Raw genomic sequence first — 19281 nt, forward strand, 5'->3', positions numbered from 1 at the left:
ACCGACCTTCAGTCCTCCGAGGTGGTTATAAACCAGTCAACATAGAACTTCATCTCCATGTTCAAGATCAAAACACTGCCAAACTGCGCCGCACCGTCATCTGTGCTTGTTTATATCCAGGTAGTTGAGCATTACAGCATTGCGGCAATCGTCAATACTAAGTGGCATCTGGCTGTGACACAACACGTGATTGGCATTATGAGCCTACAATTATAAAATCTTTAACATTATGCTTAACTGACTGGTAATCGTGGTGCAGACTAGCGAGTCCGACATCATTTAATTTTTCGTGCATGTACACATCGCTTATTAACAAAGTTTAAGTCAAAAACTCTTAGCATGAATAATCACTATATAAAAGTATCATTATATGAATTAAGGTCGTTTTTGTTGTTATATTGATAAATCATGTAAAACTGTTACAAAAGTGTGGAATTATGGGAGTTGTGGTCTTTAATGTTAAACGACCAACAATGTTAAAAGAAATCCATCTCTTGCAGAAATCATGTTTAACAACCAGGCGAAGTTTTAGCATTTTAAACACACTGAGTAACATTTACAGACGATTAATCGCATTACGTATTTTCAATATGATGGATGTGATGCAATTAATGTGTTTTGGAAAAATGTAGCACAATGATTTTTGCAGGTTGAGATGAAAGATGAGTATGTGGACTTAAACAATATGGGGTCTGTGATTTATTTCTTTTTCTTTACAGTGTCCGTGCAAGGCTGGACCCGGCCTCTGCTGGATTATATTGCTTCTAACCTGTGATATAGCTCCTGCCAGTGTGAAGGCCCAAAGTGGCCTCCTGTGGTCTCCCTGTCTCATTGTATTATTACAGGTAAGTACCTGCAGCCCTCTGCGGTGCCGGTCCGACACACTTCACACACACATAAAAACAACATGCACTTTAGTGACCTTCTTATTAGCACAGAGGGAGTCCTGCTGTGTCACAGTGCTTCTTACAGTGAGAGAGCTCAGTTCCTCAGCCTCAGACTAGCCTCTTGACACAGAACTAAAACTTCAGACTTTACACTTCTGCTAATGAGGAATAGATAATTAAATAAACCAGCAGGACCGTCTTCATTTACACCTAACCTGTCTGCAATTTTTCCCTCACTGGTGTCCAGTTCTTTGCCATAGAGGAGGCTTTGATTTAATTACACAAGTCTCCAGTAGCTGATTTCCCTAATTAGCACCCTCAATCAGAGACGGATGATCTAATTATGGAAATATGCTGCTGCTGGAGTGTTTGTCTGGAATAAATCTTGCATCCAGATCTGGCTTGCATATATCCATCAACAGTTTGCAATCCACTGATGTTCAGCTTACAAGACTGTGCTTTTTTTTTTATACCTGTTGACACAAAGCTTGTTTAAAAGACTGCAGAACAACAGGGTAAAAATGGCATGGGTGAAAAAAACTACAGAGCTTTGAAGAAGAGAGGTACACAATCACAAATCTGATAAAAAAATAAAGAAGTTGGGGTGTCATTGGCCAGCAGTCTAAGCCTGCACCCAAATACAGAGGCTGTAACCCACGTCACAGAGGTTGCAGGTTTGATTCCAACCTTGTTCATTTGCTGCATGTCATCCCCCACTCTCTACTCTCTACATTTCCTGTCTCTATTTATGTCCTATCAATAAAGGCAAGAATGCAGAAAAAAATAATGACTTAAAAAAAATAAAAATAAAAATATTTTCTGTAATTAAAGTGGTTTAATATTTTTTTTGAAAATCAAGAAATATCTGAGAATTTTGGGGGGAAAATGATCTCACCTATAAAATCACTATTTTAATCTTGAGATTATTTTTTCTCCTAAATAATAGTAATAATACTTCATAGGATTTATATATCGCTTTTCTTAATACTCAAAGTCGCTTTACATAAAATAAAAATAAAAATAAAGGTAAAATAAATAAAACAGAACAAGGACAGAGGTGGGGCGGGGATAGAGGTCATGTGTTCTATGCTTTCTTGAACAGGTAGGTCTTGAGTTGTTTTTGAATGACTGAAGTGAGTCAGAGTTGTGGTAGTGTGGAGGGAGAGTTTCAGAGAGCCGGGGCAGCGATAGCAAAGGCTCTGTCCCCCAAAATTTCTAACTTTAGACTGAGAACTTTTGATTTTATCTTCTATATCCTACCTTTCCTATTTTTTTGTCCATTTAACACCATGTTACAGTAGCGTCCTGATCTAAGTATTAATTTGACAACAATACAAGAGGCTTACACTGAAATATATAGGGCCAGATTCAGTTTTAAAAATGTATAGTCTTAGTTTTACTCTATGAAGCCTGAATCCTCAGAGCTGAGTATCTTCCTGTTAGCCAGTAATGGACAGAGACAGGTCCCTTCTATTGCATCTTTTAAAATTAGGCCCATAACCTCATTCTTTCAAGTCCTGTTAGTTTAAATTACAAGTCCTGATGTAGGTTCTCAATTTTACTCTCCTCTGCTGGTCATACTGTCACGTTTCTTTATTTGAACTCAGAAACCCTTCATATGAGAATCAGGATATACGCCGATGACAGTCTGTTTATCATGCACGCCTGCATTAAATATTAAGAGGTCATAAAGAAACACTGGTCAGAAGTGTGACTAAATATCCATGGGTATCATCTCCTGATGTGTGATACAACTAACGTATATGCTGGGTGCCAAATATTGGACATTTTGAATTCTCCAGTTAATCAGAAATTGGGATGTCCCATTATTTAAGTGTCTTGCATTTGATCAATTATCCCAGAATTTCTTTATTTATATATTTTAGTTATTGTGCCTTTTATTGTGAAGTACCCTGCGCTTCCCTCTGCTAATATAAAGGGTATAATTACCCAGTCGACGTGCCCAATCTTAATTTAACAGAGGTATTTATGTCCTACTGCCTGAGTAAAAATAGCCCCCCTGCAAGGTTGACATGGCTGACTCCATCTCCACCTGTCCACCACAGCCACCTCGGTCACACACACACCTGTTCCGAAGTCGTGTCCCAGACTCTGACACACACACACACACACACACATGCTCATGCCACATTGACAAATAACAGCCAACTCAGATGCATCCAATGTTTTCACACTAATAGAAACACATAAAAGTAGTGTGCTCTTGCTTTAAAGGTCAGTTTGTGATACATGAAGGCAGAATAATACAACTTGAACTTTATAATTAAGTCCTCACTTATTAGAAACACATCAAACTATTTTGTGTGTTTTATCTTTATATAACTTTAATCATAGCCAAAGGAAGTTGTGGCCAAGACAAGAGGACGTTATATCAGAACCTGGAGCCACAAGGTAATAATAGTGCCATGATTATACTTTGAACCAATGCCAGGAAATGTGCCCCTCTCCACCACAATAAAAGGGTCTATTATTGTCAACAAGGCACAGGTCAGGAGTTATTAAAGACACTGAACCAAAGGGGCCGCCAACTTTTATGCAGTTCCATCTGAAGATATTGGAATTTTTTAGCCATGAGAATGTTTTCCATCCAGAATCTGATAAACACACTTTAAGAATAAGACAGAAGATAACCTGAATCTCCTTTTCACGCTCTCAGATAAGAGTTCTTGGGACAACAAGTGCTGCAAAGTAAAAGTGTAACACTGAGACATTCTGCTTTTGTACTCGTGTGTTTTTCTCCTTTTATAATTCCTCAATAACGCCAATGCAAATGATCTCTTCTTTCAGTTTTACTCACACTGAGTGACACGCAATGAGTCCTCCATTGTCGTCAGGCTCTCTTAAAGACTCGTTGGGATGTAGTGAACAGTAAAAAGCTAACAGTCTGTAAGAAATGAAGCAGGCTTTCTTCATCTGTCAGTAGACATCAGAGCGGAGGAAAAGAGCATCATTTGCTCGTCTGTCAGGGCTGATGGAGTGAAGAAAAGCTCCACCGCTGAGCTTCGCTCCTCACTTCAGTGAAACCAGAACACAGAGAACTCGAAAATCTAACATCTATGCATCTGAGGCTTCAGAACACAGACTCCAACGTAGATGTCAGGAATGTTTCACGTCAGGAAAAGAAGAGTCTCCAAATCTGCCGACAGGAAGTCACTTTTCTTCATTCGCACACATTGATACCGTGACAAGCTGATGCTGTGACAGCACTCACGTAAACAAACTCGACGATAACACTTGTGACGTTCAAACAGCCGCGTCATGTGATGCCGTTGCAGCTTTGAGTGGACAAACAACACTTTAATTAACACTCGTCATCTCAGAGCAAGTGTGAGTGTAGAAGAAGAAGAATGTGTACAGCACTGCCTCTGATTGTTCTGACTGCTGATGTCCACAAAATCAAATCTACAGAGAAGTAAAGTACGGGACTGTGTATTATTTCTGAATCAAACTGTGTCTTGAGTATTGACTGGTATACAACCACTTGATGTCAGAGTGTAACCAGCACAGGCATGTGGACGTTAACCAGAATTTAAATCTCCATTTAGACAACTTCCCAGTGCAGAACAATGTGAAAAGAAAAAGTACAGAATTTGTATAATTTCTGAATCAAAATGCATCTGAAGTTGCACTCAGGAAGAAATGGTAGAAGAGGAACCCATTCCTTTTGATACTGCTGATATATCAAGCTGTCAACTGTTTCTATGACCTTTCTCTGGGTTCTAGGGATGGGCATTTCAGGCCAAAATACTATTTGATAGTCATTGGCATCTATTCGACGATTATTTGAATAGTCCCCCCCCCCAACCACACACACACACACACACACACACAGACCTGTCCTTTTAACGGCCTGTTTGTGTGGCAGTCGTGTTAACCAGCAGCAGGACGAGGTGCTGCTAGTAGCGGGCATTTTACATGTTTACATTTTACCGCCATGCTCAGTCTCTTGAAATACATGTGTAGAAGTGTGAGATTCAGAAACGGAGAAAATCGTCGCAACTGTTGCCAATGTTTCTTCTTCTTTTGCCATTTAATGCAGTTAGCATTCTTCTTCTTCTGTTACTTAATGCGGTTAGCAAACAGCTTTAAAACGCTCTGTAGCCACCATCTGGAAGGAATACTGTATTACAACCAGGCACCGGAGAAAACGATAAAATTGTACTTTTAAAATGAGAAAATATTCAAAGTAACCCTTACATTTTTACCAAGTGAACGAATATATTAAAATATTCAAAGTAACTCTTCAATTTTTACCAAGTGAACGAATATATTAAAATATTCAAAAATCATGTCCCATCCCTACTGCGTTCATCACATAGTTGTGTGGTTTGTGCTCATTTTGACACTTCGTTTGGAAAGTGTCATGCCGCTTTGCCTCTCCCGTGGAACAACCATATCTTTGTTCATCACAATATTTCACTATGGGCATGGTCATGAACCTTTAATTGAAGAACCTTTGAATAAAACAATGTGTAATACAACCTGAGCCACAAGGATACAACTCATGAGTTTCTGTTCTGATTGCTTTTTTGCTATCTCACTATGAAAGAAACATAGTTGTTCTTTAACAATATAAGAAAAGTTCCTAAACGCCTGAAATATCTGAAACTGGCAGTCTTAAAAATTGAAACTCTGAACCATGAGACGTCATAGTTCTGAGGTTTGATATCCTGCACTCAAGTGTTTTTAGTGGGTTAGCACATAACTTCCATCACACACGCCATGTTTGTTTTTCTCCCTGGTTTCATCTCTGACATCACGTTCCTGCGTCAGAGCTCTCCTGTAAACAACAATCACCCTGAGATTGAACAGGCGATAAAGTGACAGGACTGAGAGGAGAGGGGAGTTACGACACCCAACAGGTGTAGCCGACATTTAAGAGCCCCTCCCTCCCTCCCCTCCCTTTCCTCTCCTTGCAGGCTTTAAATACCCGCTCTCACCCCTCTCTTAAACAGACCTGGAGCCCTGAACTTGGGTGCCACTGGGACGATTTGGGACAATGACATAAGAGCTGAGAGTTGACCCCCCCCCCCCCTGCCTATAAACTCCCACCAGCCCAACACACACCTCCTACAGGTCAAGCTGAAGTGTCCTGCACCATGGACTCACCTCTAATCCCGCCACAGTGTCTAAACAACTATTACGCAAATGTCAAAGGGCTGCTCTGAGTCATCCAACAACACACTAACTTCCTCATGTACTCTACAAATAGACTTGGTGATGTCACGTATGTTGCTGGAGAAGATTGCACTTAATTGTTATTGCTATGTAAGAATGTATGGTAACTAATACCCGCAACAAAGGCTCTGATTTGAATAAATGTGCCAGTGTGTGTCTGTAAATGTTACAACCTCTCCTTTCATTGCTTGAGGTCTGTTTGGTTTCAATCATCAGCTGCTCTGACAGTCTGAGTGTGTCTGCAAGTTTGTTTGGTCACATGATGGGACACATATTTTGGATTTGGGTCAGGCGATGTTGAACAGAAAGAAGTGTTGTCCAAAACTTGCACAGCACAGAAAAAATCGTGATAGATGCATGCAAGGAGGATCAGGCAAGTAAAGACAAAGAGACAGCTAAAGGTCGTCAACGCCAAATAAATACACAGAGGAGCACATCAACTGAGTCTGAGGGCTCATACACACCAGGTGTCATCGTGCCTCCTGGGTGATCAGATCATACGTTGGTAGCTCTGGGTACAAGTGCTCACACTTTGAATTAATCAGCCGTATTTCATTCCCGTTTTTGTATTTTCAAACCTCTATTTATTTAATATCTTTATATTCTAAATTAAGAAATACATTTTTCAGTTCAACTCAATTCCATTCAAAGGACTTTATTTAACCCCCGGGAGGCAATTTAAAGGCCAGAGAGCAGAGGCATAAAAATATTAAAAACTGTCAGTAATCTCAGCTTGTTCCTTGATAACTAATAGGATTAAAATACCATTAATTATACTGCAATCGTACAATTTCACCAAATCATGCAACACTAAGTCACTTCTAGATATTTTAAAGGCTCTTGTCATGAAATGGAAAAAGATCAAATGAAGGTAATGTTTCAATATCTTTAGAAATACAAATTTACTATTGGCATTTAAAAAAAATGCAAGTCATTCTTTCACTCCCCCTTCTTTTATTTTATTTATTTGTTTATTTTTATTTTATTTTTAGATCTAGATGTGTGGATGGATTTTTGGCACTTCTATTTAATGTTCGTTAACCGCCATCATTTTAAATTTAATATTATTTTATAACAAAGCCTTGGTGATTTGTTAATAGTTTGTGTTTGATAGCTATATTATCTGATGTGGAAAAATTCAATCAAATTTGTAGAAAAAGAAAAAGTAAAAAAAAAAGAAAAAGGAAGTCTGCAGAAGTATAAAATGAACATTTTTAAGACTGTGCCATTTTTAAAAGTAGAAAAACATAGCAAAGTGAAACTAATGAGAAGGTCAATTATCATCAATCATAAATCATTAACAGTCAGGTTAATGTTCTTTGGAAAAATATTCTGTTATTAAATCAAAAGCTTTGTGAAAAGTATAAAAAAAAGCACAGATACCCTTTCAGGATGCCGAACTGTGAATGAATCAATCCCACACATCAATTTAACAGCCTCTCTTTCCTCCTCTTCTCTATGACGGATTTACAGCTAATATCCCAGAGACCCTGCTGACAACAGGTCCACCGCCGGCCCCCGCAGGAAAGGCCCAAGTCCAAACCCCCTCGGATTTATGTCAGTGTTTAGGGGATAAAAAGCCTAGGACACCTCTTCTAGTTAAAGAGTGTGTGTATGTGTGGCAGATGCCAACGAGATAAACTGTGGGCTCAGGGGGGATTTCGGCTGGTGAGGGAACAGGTGGAGCAGGTGATCAAAGTCAACAGTCCTCCGCCCACAAACACAATGGGAACAATGCTAAGATTTAAAGTGGTTTGTGCACACAGAGCAGGGCATTAGGATTCTTTCTCCGCGTAACCCGACTGTTTACACATCACCTGCAGCATCTCAATGTACACCTCTATGAGGATGTATCATTTTGATTCACAGCACACAAGAGGAGGGAAAACACAACTCCACAACAACTACCGTCAGTCCTGCACCACATCATCTCCAACCCAGGCGCTTTGTTTCCTGTCCACAGCTGCACAGTACAAGTGAACGGATGGCTAACCTGGTTCAGTCAGTCACATGTTTTGACACAACCATCTGTCTGCGGCGTCACATTAATTGCTCAGTGTGAGGAAGCATTTGGTGCTGTTCTGCTCCATTATGCTGCCTTACAATGTGTTCCCTCTGCCAACATGGTTCCAGGTTGCAGTGCAACTGGAATGATGATGCCTGTCAGAAATACCTGCCAAAACACCTTAATGATGAGCTCCTCCAGTGGTGTCAGTGTGTGTGTGTGCAAGTGTGTGGAAACACCACAGCCACCATGAGGGACTGGAGAGCAAGAAAACAGAGGCTAATGTTTGAAAACCTCTTTAGATTTAGAGGAAGGGACACATTTTGTACATTTTATGTTCTTTCTTTGCAGTTTTTCTTGAACAGTTTGGGAGCCTTATCTGGGAGAGGATGGTTTGCCGCTATTTGTTCAAGATTTTAAAGGTACAGTTTATAGAAGGGAATATTCAGTGATACCCATAGACTGTATAAATAATGGACGTAGTATCTGTGACGTCACCCATCTGTTTTGGAAGCACTGTGTTGAAGCCAGTCGGTGGCGGCAGCCATATTGGAAATGCTGAACTTAACTTAACTTAGTGTGAGGTAAAGAGGCAGGCTTTGAGCCTCCTAGCCAACAGCTACAGTGTTCCCACCTGTCAATCAAGTCAGCTGTGCCTCTCATAATGGAAAACTTGTAATCTTAATATCTTAAAAATTGCTGTGTTATGAAAAAATTCACCCCACGTACAGTGTGTGCCGATCGAGGAATGAGCTATCCAGACTACACTCATTTTTAGTACCAGGCTAGAAATATTTCTGCTATAAAGATCGTCTTTTTTGAATTGGTGTGTATGTGGTTTCTAGTACTTCCAGAGCCAGCCTCAAGTGGACACTTGAGGTACTGCAGTTTTTAATTTCCGCATTGGCTTCAATTTTTGTGGCCGGAAGTTGCCGCTTGGATCAAACACATTTTGCACAATTTGTGTTCGTTCTCTGATGTTTTTGTTTAACAGTTTGGGAGCAGATGATTTGAGCGGCATGTTGTAGCTATTTCCAGATTTTAAAGGTACATTGTGTATAGAAGGGAATATTCGTGATATCTACCAGTCAGATTCTAGACTGAAACTCTACCTTGCTCACCCCTCCTGTCAGTGGATCAACGATGGCCCTCGGGGACAAGAAGCTCCTTTGACGCATGATAAGTATGATCCTCCATTTCTCAAGTTCAACCTTAGAAAAATCTATCAATACAAATTATTTCACTCACAACTATTTTCTTCTTCTTCACCTCTGGACACTGACACTACATCCACTTAGAGCAACAAAAGGTGCAATGTATTGGTCGGCTGCTAGCATAGCGCAGCACCTAGCATTCCCAGAGCTGTATGCTGACTATAAAAATGTTCTCACAATGAAACTAAACAGCAACACATACGAACAGGAGCTTTCAACATTATAAAGCAGCAGAATCATTGACATGGAGAATAGAATAGAGAATTACTCCACTCTCACAGGACTGAACGTCAGAGCTGACAGCCTTCGCCTTCTCAATACCTGAGAGCAATCAGCACCTGCAGGGCGGGGACAGCGCCCTGTCAGGACTTGCAGGACAAAACGAAACTTTGAAATCCTCTCACTGTTTGAGTCGTGTCCAATCACGGGTCTTCACCCGATTTCATCAATCATCCTGTAAACAAGTCAAGTGCCTTTGCTGTTTTCCCTGTGACCGTTGTTTCTCACCTGCTTAGGCACATAAGTTACAAACAGGTGTAACACAAGGAGGGCTTGAATCTAACTGGTGCACAGGTGTTAACTTCAGGTCTGTTGTAACTTTCTGCAGATCCAAATTGGGCGGTAGGTACACCCAGACGTAAGCCAAGCTGATGAACTCGGCCACCGTGCCTCTGATTATGCATAACTTGTAATTTTTCATAATGATGACAACCCCCCCTGACAATCTATAAACAGCTGTAAGTGTTAGAGTCACACCATAGGAAAAGGCAGGAGCAATCAAAGTCTTAAAAAAGGGTTGACCCGCCAGGCTACACAGCTAGCATTGAATAAAACGTCATGCTCAAATGACTTGAGTTGAGTTGGATTTCGTGGTCAATAATTCATGTTAGTCAATAACATTCTGAGGTCCCTGTGACTTTGAATAGTCACGGAGGTCTGATGTAATAACTCTGATTTTCCGCTTGCACTGCACACACTCAGCATCCTTGTCTTTCATTGTTCAGTCTAATAGTCCCATCGTCCTCCTTTCTTGTTACACCAGTCAACTGATGAATTGACTGACTGCGTGATCGATGACAGAGAATAAAGGTGAGCGAACAAGTTCATGGCTGGTGTCGGCAGCATGCGGAGGCTTTTGTCGTTTAATGAGCTCTGGGCTGAGGAGACTGACGTGAGAGACATAAATTGGTGTAAGTGGTTGTGGAGGATTTATGAGAGTGCGGCTGGCTGAGACAGAGAACCAGTTGGGGTTGAGGAGGAGGAGGAGGAGGAGGAGGCAGAGGAGGAGGAGGGTTGTGTCTAATTTCAGAAGGCAAGTTCTTTCCCCTGAAATAAGAGGCAAAACCGTCCTCCCAGATCTAGAGTCAGCTAATTCCGCTTCAACGGGAGCTTTGATCAGGAGGGAATGTGTGTGAAACTGATGTTAGTAAGATGAAACCCGTCAACATTTCTCCCAGCATTCACCGAGCCAAAAGAGCAAGTCACCGTCGACCTTGTGAGTCAACTTCTTGCGTCCATTAGAAGACCACAAAATGGTTATTTAAAGCGCACGTCAGATGATCTTAACAACTCTGATTTCATTCTGTTATTTGAACATTGTGGAACTGAAGTGACTCCATATTGACCACGTGACAGATCGCCGCGTCATTCAGGAAGTCTTATGGTTTAGCTGCTAGCAAAGAGAGACCTGGACATTAGCTAATAAACATCTCTCACTCTGACACTTTCAAGACGAGGCAACAGCAAGTAGAGTGTGACGTCAAAGAAAGAGAGCACTTTGCAACCGCAGCTTTTTAAGCCATTATGAAGCACATAATGATATCGTCATGACCTCAGTCCTATTATAAGAGACCCATCATCTCAGCAGACTTCCAACTGACGACTGTAACTTCTGCTACCACCGGCCTATAAATACCCATCGCATGCAGCCGGCATTCACTCCCAAGTCCCAACATTATGAGCTTAGCTCCAGAAAGCAGGTTCAGTTTGTCTCGTTACTACAGTGATCGTGAACGGACGCCAAATTTCGCCGTTTCAGTTTGCCACCATGAGGACTTGAGGTGTCACTTTGCGGGGTGTTGCGGCCATGTTTCCTCGATGCGCCATTTGTTACTGAGTTCACAAGCTTGGCAAGCGTGGAGCTTTCTGCCTCATAAACACAAGTCTCTGTTTTCAACATCGCTGATGAGTAGCCTACGCTGAAAAATAGCGAATAAAACGGTACGCTTGCAGATTCATTTGATTCCCGGGTTCAGAGTGTTTTATTTTCACGGCAGTTTGATCAGTGCACTTTTCTCCTCCTAATTCAACTCATACTCTATTTACAGACCCTCAGGATTTCTCTGATCACATCAACATGGCTGCTCTCACAGCCTCATCAATCATTATTTTGTACTTTCACCCTGCAGATTCTGACACGCCGCTGTATCGTGTGTCTTCTTTTCGCCATTACGACACTCTGTGAGGAATGCTCTTGCTCCCAATCCTCACATCAACCCCCAAAGCTCACAGGAAACACACTTTCATGCTATTAAAGCACAGCGGATCAAGACTGTCGCATGTATGCACACACACTCACACAAATATGTACACACACACACACACACACACACACGTATATGCTTCTCAGCCCTTCCTACGGCCTCCCAGGGCTCCTGCGCAGGCACTAAAGCAGTTTATAGAAGCCTCCCTACATGGACACGGCTTCTGGAATAGCAACTGCTATTTGATCTGACTGCAGGCTCTCTCACCTCTCCACTTACGTTTAACCCTCGTACACCTTCTCTCTACACGGACCGCACAACACAGATACAGAACGCTGCACCAATTAATGCGGCTGTTATCACTTCATTTACCTGAAAGCAACAAGAAAGGTGTTGCAAAGTTTAGAGGCGTGTGAATCAGTGCTAGATATTTCATAATTGCCTTCGTAGTAGAATAATGTCTCATATACGGAGAGTACAATGAGTCTTTAACACCTTCATGAGGTGTGTATTGAAGGTTTTGTTTAATCTCAGTGCTTCAGGGATTTTTGCAAACTGGAAAATCTGCCTCCTTAAAAAATGGTACAACAACTTTGCATCTCTTCAGCCCAATGATCTCTTTAATCCTCTTTTTTGTTCTAATTGTGATATTGAAATAGTAAAATCACAACAAAGTATGTTGTACATAAGCTCTCAAACATATCACCATGTGCTTAGTGAATGCAAATATATGCTGAGAGGTCCAGAGATCAGCTCAGCTGGGTCACTGTCACTGTGTTGGGGATCACATGACTCTGACAGAGTAAATCAGGGGAGGGAATCTAACACTCCTTTTCCACAGAGGCAGTTTCAGGGCCAGTTTGGAGCCGGTGCTCAATTCAGAACCATTTTTTTGTGTTTTGACTGCGAGAGAACCGGCCAGGAAAATAAAAGGTTCCAGAGCAGCACCGACTCTTTGCTGGTCTAGAACCTTGAACTGCTTACGTCAGAGGCAAGGGGTAAGGGGCGGGGTTACCGTGACCAAAAAGACAAACCAAACGAGTATTTTCCTGCAGCGAAAACATAACAAAGACAAAGCTCATTTATTCCACAGCTAAGAAGTGGTCGAGCGAGGAAGCAAGTCACCTCCTCGCGGTTTGGTCCACGCAGGAGATCCAAAACAAACCGGAAGGATGGACCAGGGAAAAGCGGTCATGTAGAAGGGACGTCATGACGTGGCTCTTCCACGGGCTCGAGCCAGGGGAAAACAAACTGGTGCCAAGTTAGTTCGCGAGTTGAACCAGCTCTGAACCAGTGTGAGCACCGGCCTGGAACTAGAACCAGGTTCGCGTTGGTCAAATCTCCCTCACACACGTTTTTCTCCAAGTTGCATCTTGAGATTGGGGGGGTGTAGCCAGTGTAATGGGCTGGTTAATGGGGGCGGCAGTAGCTCAGTCCATAGGGACTTGGCTTTGGAACCGAAGGGTCACTGGTTTGAGTCCCAGTAGGGCAAGTGGACTGGTGGCTGGAGAGGTGCTGGTTCACCTGCCTGGGCACTGCCGAGGTGCCCTTGAGCAAGGCACCGAACCCCCAACTGCTTTGGGTGCACTGGTGTACGGCAGTATCCTCACTCTGACATCTCTCCCTAAGCATGTTCACTGCATGTGTGTGCATTTGTATGTATATACCAAAAAAACTGTATGTGTAGCAAGTAGCATGTCCAAAATAGCATGAGTGGAAAAAATTGAATTTCCAATCATCCGATCAATAAAGTACCTTTCCTTTTTTACAAATCAGATCTGCACTAATGGATCAAATGAAGACTGAAGTCACTAAGTGGGCCTCTGATTTCTTTTCTTTCACATTCATCCTTAAGAAGAGGCCTGGCTTGTAAGACTGCATCCCGTCTTCAATACGAGGAAATATTGTTATGCAACAGTGCATCCCCAAAGTGAAGGAACATATGGAAAACTATAAGCTTTGAGGGCCTCAGAAATGTCTCTATTTTCTTAGTTTCTTGATCTAAGATTCATAAAAAATGAATTCTTCAAGCCGCGTTTTTATCACACCAACGTCCAGATATCTTCAAAGTAACCTTCAGTGTTAATCACTCCCGAAGTCTCAGGTACCACCCTAAAGGATTTAGTAGAAGGTGAGATCAGTGACCTCATCTGGCTGCTGAACTACTGTATGATTTATTAAAGTGCAAAATAAATTAGACAGGAATAGATTTGATTATGCAGCACCCTAAGATCTCCGCCCGCCCACACAGAGACACATTACATTAGGCTGAGTGGATAATATCGCATTACTTAACGTTCCTTTATTAAAGCTGACAATCATCACTCTTTTGGACGGATTATTCCTTTTATGTCCTGCAGATCAGAGGTGGGGGTGGAGAAAAACGATAGAAAATATTAAATATCTCGTTTAGAGAGTGAGGAAAGAACACTTTGGGAGATAAAGAGTTTTACATGATCAGGATGAATGAGGGGTACGATTAATCCTGGTGATAAATGTCATTTAGAGGCCTCGTGAGAATAATCGCTAAATTGATGCATTAGTCATATCTGTGACATGATTGTTGAGTTTGGATGCTTATACATCAGAACAGGTGAAAATTGAATGTATTGTCTAAGCAATGTCGCATGGGTTTAAGTATTCAGAGTGTATTCGTTGAAAGTTTGAGGATTTACTTTTAACTTAATTTCACATTTTACAAGGTGAATTTAACATTTTACAGGTGATTTTAATAATAACATTAATTTGATCAATACCTGTAAGGCATAAAGTGTAAAACCAACAATATACACACAGGGTGAGTAGTTCGACACTTCCTCAGAATCAGAATCAGAATTTTTTTGTACCCAGCGGAGGGAAATTCAGTTATTACAGTATGCTCTTATAAACAGTATGTAAGAAAGAAAATATTAATAGAAAGAAGGAATAGAATAAGATATGAATACGGATAAAATTTAGATAAAATAAATTAAATATATTACAACACATAACCTCTACCCCCCCCCCCCCCCCCCCCCCCCCCCCCACCTCTGTCCTTGTTCTGTTTTATTCATGTGCTTTATTTATTTATTTTTTTTGTATTATTATTTTTCTGTGAAGCACTTTAAGTATCAAGAAAAGCGCTATACAAAACCTATCAATTATTATTATTATTAAATTAAAATAAATTAAAACAAAATAAATTAAAATATATTAAAATAAAATAATAATGAAGTTTATACAGAAGTGCAGAACATGTGGCTAGCAGATCAGCTGAGCACATAAAGCGCTTTATAACCCTATGTCAAGAGTATTTATAGGTTATTTCACTAGTCATTCACTTAGTCACTTAACAGCTGAACTCTTTAACTATGTGAAACAGAAGATGACTTCAGTCGTCTGAGATTTTCTATTTCCTTATTTGTTTCTGCTTAATGTAAACAGATAAGAGCAGCCGAGCACAAGCCTACATCCATCAACTGTAACTTTGTTTGTTCTTGTTTGGGTTGCAGTGAGATCATCTTATAACAGACATTGACCTCCTTTAGAAATAATGATTTCTTTGTTTTAGGGAATGGAGAGATGAACTGGGCAGGATAGCTGATAGGAATAATAACACTAAGGTATTCAGACCTATATGAGGTCCTGAATTTCCCCCTCTGGGGAATGAATAAAGAACATTCTATTATATTCTATCTGGAAATGATTGGAGAAAACGACTGATGATATTTGATGTTCAATTAATCTTTCCTCTATTTCTAATGTACATCATGTATGATTATGAAAAGTAATATTGTGACATGGAAAACTATACATGTTAACTTCTAAACATCACCAAGAGGGAATGCTTTTTATTTATTTATTTTAATTTTTCTCTTTATTTACCTTGTTTTCTTATATGTATCTTCCTTTTAATTTTTACATTTTAGTACCATTATTTCTTTATTTTTATTCTATTTTAATTTTTTTCTCTTTGTTTGTTATGTTTGGTGAACAAAGAAATACTGAAAAATGCAATAAAAAAAGTTGAATAATAAAAAATAATAAAAATAAATATGATTTTTTTCTGGAGATGTGTTCAATGACGCCTTGGAAAAGTCGCTTTGCTAGTTCCTGGAACCAGAAAAATCTGACCGTGCTGGTGGCTTCATCTCTTGGATCAGACTCTCTTATTTCTAGGATTACAGATGCTCTTATTGAGTTTCTGAAAGGCACGAAATCTAATCACTCTATCCCTCCACATCTCTTTGTATTCATTGCTTTTGCTGTATAGAACATTTAACACTATGTATGCCAACTTCTCCCGATCAAACTATGAATCGTATTGCCACCAATCAACAAAAACTGCTTCACCATAAATATAAATGTCGAGATGTACAGTTAAGACACGCGCTATTTCTAATGTCCGGTATCAGATTCCGCCTCACAGTGTGTTGACAAACATTTTACTAGTGAGTCAAGTGTTGAGCAGCTTTTTCCACTGAAATTTCAAGGATAGAAGAGAGGACAGCTGGGGCAAGGATTCCCTTTCATATTCATTTCATTGCAAAATGATGCACCGGCTATATTTATGGACTGATATCAGCTCCTTAAGCTTGATTTTACATGCCAAGAAGAGCAAAGGGGTACGATGACCCGCTCCCGTGGGAGGTTTGAGGGGTGACGATTAAAGAGTTTGCTTGGCTGTGCGAGGTTTTTCAAGGTCTAATATATAAAACATGTTAAAGACTGATGGGTGGATGACAGAAGAAGGGATAAACTAACAAAAGAGAAACAAGAAAAAGGAGACTTATCTAAAAAAAAATGGTGGAAAAGGAAGTGTTCAACCATGCTGAGGAAATGAAAGCAGAAGAAGAAGAAGACAGGCAAGGAGGGAGGGAGGTTTGAGCCGAGCAAGTTGGAAGTATTTATAGTTTGATGTTTATTTGTAGGTCTCTGAAACCAACCCGGGGTGTATATCTACCAGCCTTGCCATCTCCCTCTCTCTCTCTGTCGCCATCTGTTAAGGTCTCTCAGCCTGTCACAGAGCTCTGGCTCCGGAGGCAGTGGGACATTTTGCAATGACAGAACAAATTTCAATACTAAATGCCAAGTGATCTGTAAATATTCAATGGAACATGCTGCTTTTGTGATACTCAACACTTAGACTTTATTTTAAAAGATAAAAGTTAATAGGTTATGCCTCTGAACTATGAAACTCATTAAAGTGTAATAATAGAGTTTGGCTAAGATTATATTGTACAAACACATATTCACTTCCAGCACTGATACATATTAGACACACTAACATCAGACTGATTTTTTTTTAACATTACACTAACTAGGAGATTGCCATGCTTCATGAGGAGCTTAGGCTATGATTAACTGGGAATCCAAAAGATCTTTACGCCTATTGACATTTAAAGAGCCGGTGTCGGCATAACTTTTGCACCTTTACTTCCTCAAGGATTGCAAAAATGTAATTATTTTGGGCCTATATCATCAACCCAGTACGGCAGGGCAGGTTTCAATCTTTCATGGTGTAAAGTAGATAAGGAAATAATAAATATTGCATGTTAATGAGGACAACTTTGATTTTCTTACTCAACCAACAACATGGTACCAGTGTGACTGAGACTTTCCAAAGGTAGACGAATCAGAAGCTAAGAAGTTCCTACTTTTGTGGATGTATTTTCATTGAAATGTGGTTTTGAAATTTAGTTTAACATTTCCTTTTTTGAATTTGTAGAACTTCGTAGCACATCAGGTGTGGTAGTTTACTTTATGTCGGATGCAACTAACTTATTTTTATGTTTCATTGTGTCACAATTCAACCTTTTTGTCCCAGCATTGGAAAATGTGTAAAACGTATCCATAATATGGGTTGGCTTATACCTTTTTCAGCTAGTGTGGATAGAATGTTAGCCAGCTAGTTAGCCACCTGAATATCTTACCCGGGCCTTAGGTGATTAATTTAGACCGTTAAAACTCTATTTCTCAAGTATTTGTGCAGTCAGAAAGATATGACTTTGTAGTACGTCGAATAATTTGATATAAACTACCTGCCAGGTATTAGTAACTTGTTTTCCGAGACTTTGCTACTTGAAGGAAACTGTGCCAACTTCTTAGTTTGTGACGTAACAACCTGCAGACGGATATGAAGCCAGCCAACCAAAGATAGAAGATATTTCTGTGACAGGATTATCTCTGTATAAGTGGAGCATTTACATTCATAACAACACTACATGTATCTCTAAGGTTATTGTTTTTGTCTTGGTTTTGCAGCCGCAGTTAACTGAGCTCATACAGCTCATTAAAACCACCTGTCATGGTGCAGCTGGTCGCCTAGACACCAGGCTGACCTCCTACCCTGAACAAGCTTAATACAGCTACCAACATAAGACCAAAAAACATGTATTTTTCCATTACATTTTGATTTGTTTTTACAATTGGTGGGATTTAATATCAGGAAGGTGGAAAAAATTTGTATATTGATGAGGTTAACACAAAGACACACAACAAATTCTCCAAACAAGTTGTGAAAATCACTAAAAATGACTTAAAGTTGTTTTTTTCTCTACACACTCTGCTTCCAGTTTCTTAATCTTGCCTAAATAGAACTACATGTGATGATTCATTATGATTTAGAATGTAGTCCAAAGACTAAGGAGGGTGGTATTATATTTAGACGGTCTTCGCAAGGCAATCGGGGGTAACTGAAAGACAACACTGAGAAAGTTCCACGGCCTAAAATATCTGCCCACACAGCTTCCAGCAGGACTGAAGTGCCAGGTGTGAGGACAGCTCAGAAACACAGTTTCATACTTCACTGTTTCAGATTTTACACAATTAGAGGAGAGGTTATTTTAAATTTCATGTGCAAATGCATATATAAGACATATTTATAGCGTAAGTGCATGGTTCAATCTGTGCGTAATTACGCACAGCAGCACAAGCGTGCCCAAGCTGCTGAGCCTCCTGATCCACACCTACCTTCCTCTGCTGCTTCTCCCAGGCTGGGTCCAGCAGCAGGTCTCTGTCCCAGTCATCCTCTTGGTGCATGTACGCCTCTTCCTGGATGATCGTATAGGAGTTGGTGCTGTATGTAATGGTTTCGACAGCTGTCATGTTGCCGCCTCTGTCAGGACTCACGTCCCCCTCAGCTTATAGAAAGAAAATTTAATCAGTTATTGAAACGACGACGACGCCGTGAGGGCAAGAACCTCGCTTGCGGGGGGAGAGACAGTTGGGGGCTGCAGAGACTAGACTCCACTGGTGCGAGGTGCCTGTGCGGAGGTGGTGCTCCCACTACCAGAAGACCTTGCTGGCCGGTGCTCCTTTCCTGGTCAAAAGTGACACACGTGACCGCACCCCAATAAGTATGAGAACCGACCGCTCGAGTATCAGGTTCTGACCCTAAAAAGGAGTCAAAGGCGGGGTCGTCTCCCGTGGGGCAGGGTTAACTGGCTCGTGAGTGGGGTAGAGAGATGTCATTTACGCCCCCTCGGACCAGTGAGGTTTTTATGGCTTGTGCC

The 19281-nt window shown here is 40.7% G+C and overlaps 1 protein-coding gene across 1 annotated transcript in view; it reads right to left on the reverse strand.

Annotated features, from left to right (window-relative positions):
- The window catches only part of actn3b (actinin alpha 3b), a 45783-nt gene extending 26579 nt beyond the window's left edge, over positions 1 to 19204 (reverse strand). The window contains exon 1 of the mRNA XM_034677229.1: positions 18740 to 19204. Coding sequence (XP_034533120.1) covers positions 18740 to 18874 — 135 coding nt within the window. The 5' untranslated portion in view covers positions 18875 to 19204. The remainder of the gene's footprint in view (positions 1 to 18739) is intronic.
- Between the last annotated feature and the right edge of the window lie 77 nt (positions 19205 to 19281).

This window comes from Notolabrus celidotus, chromosome 23, assembly GCF_009762535.1.
Source record: "Notolabrus celidotus isolate fNotCel1 chromosome 23, fNotCel1.pri, whole genome shotgun sequence".
In the NCBI taxonomy this organism is placed as follows: domain Eukaryota; kingdom Metazoa; phylum Chordata; class Actinopteri; order Labriformes; family Labridae; genus Notolabrus; species Notolabrus celidotus.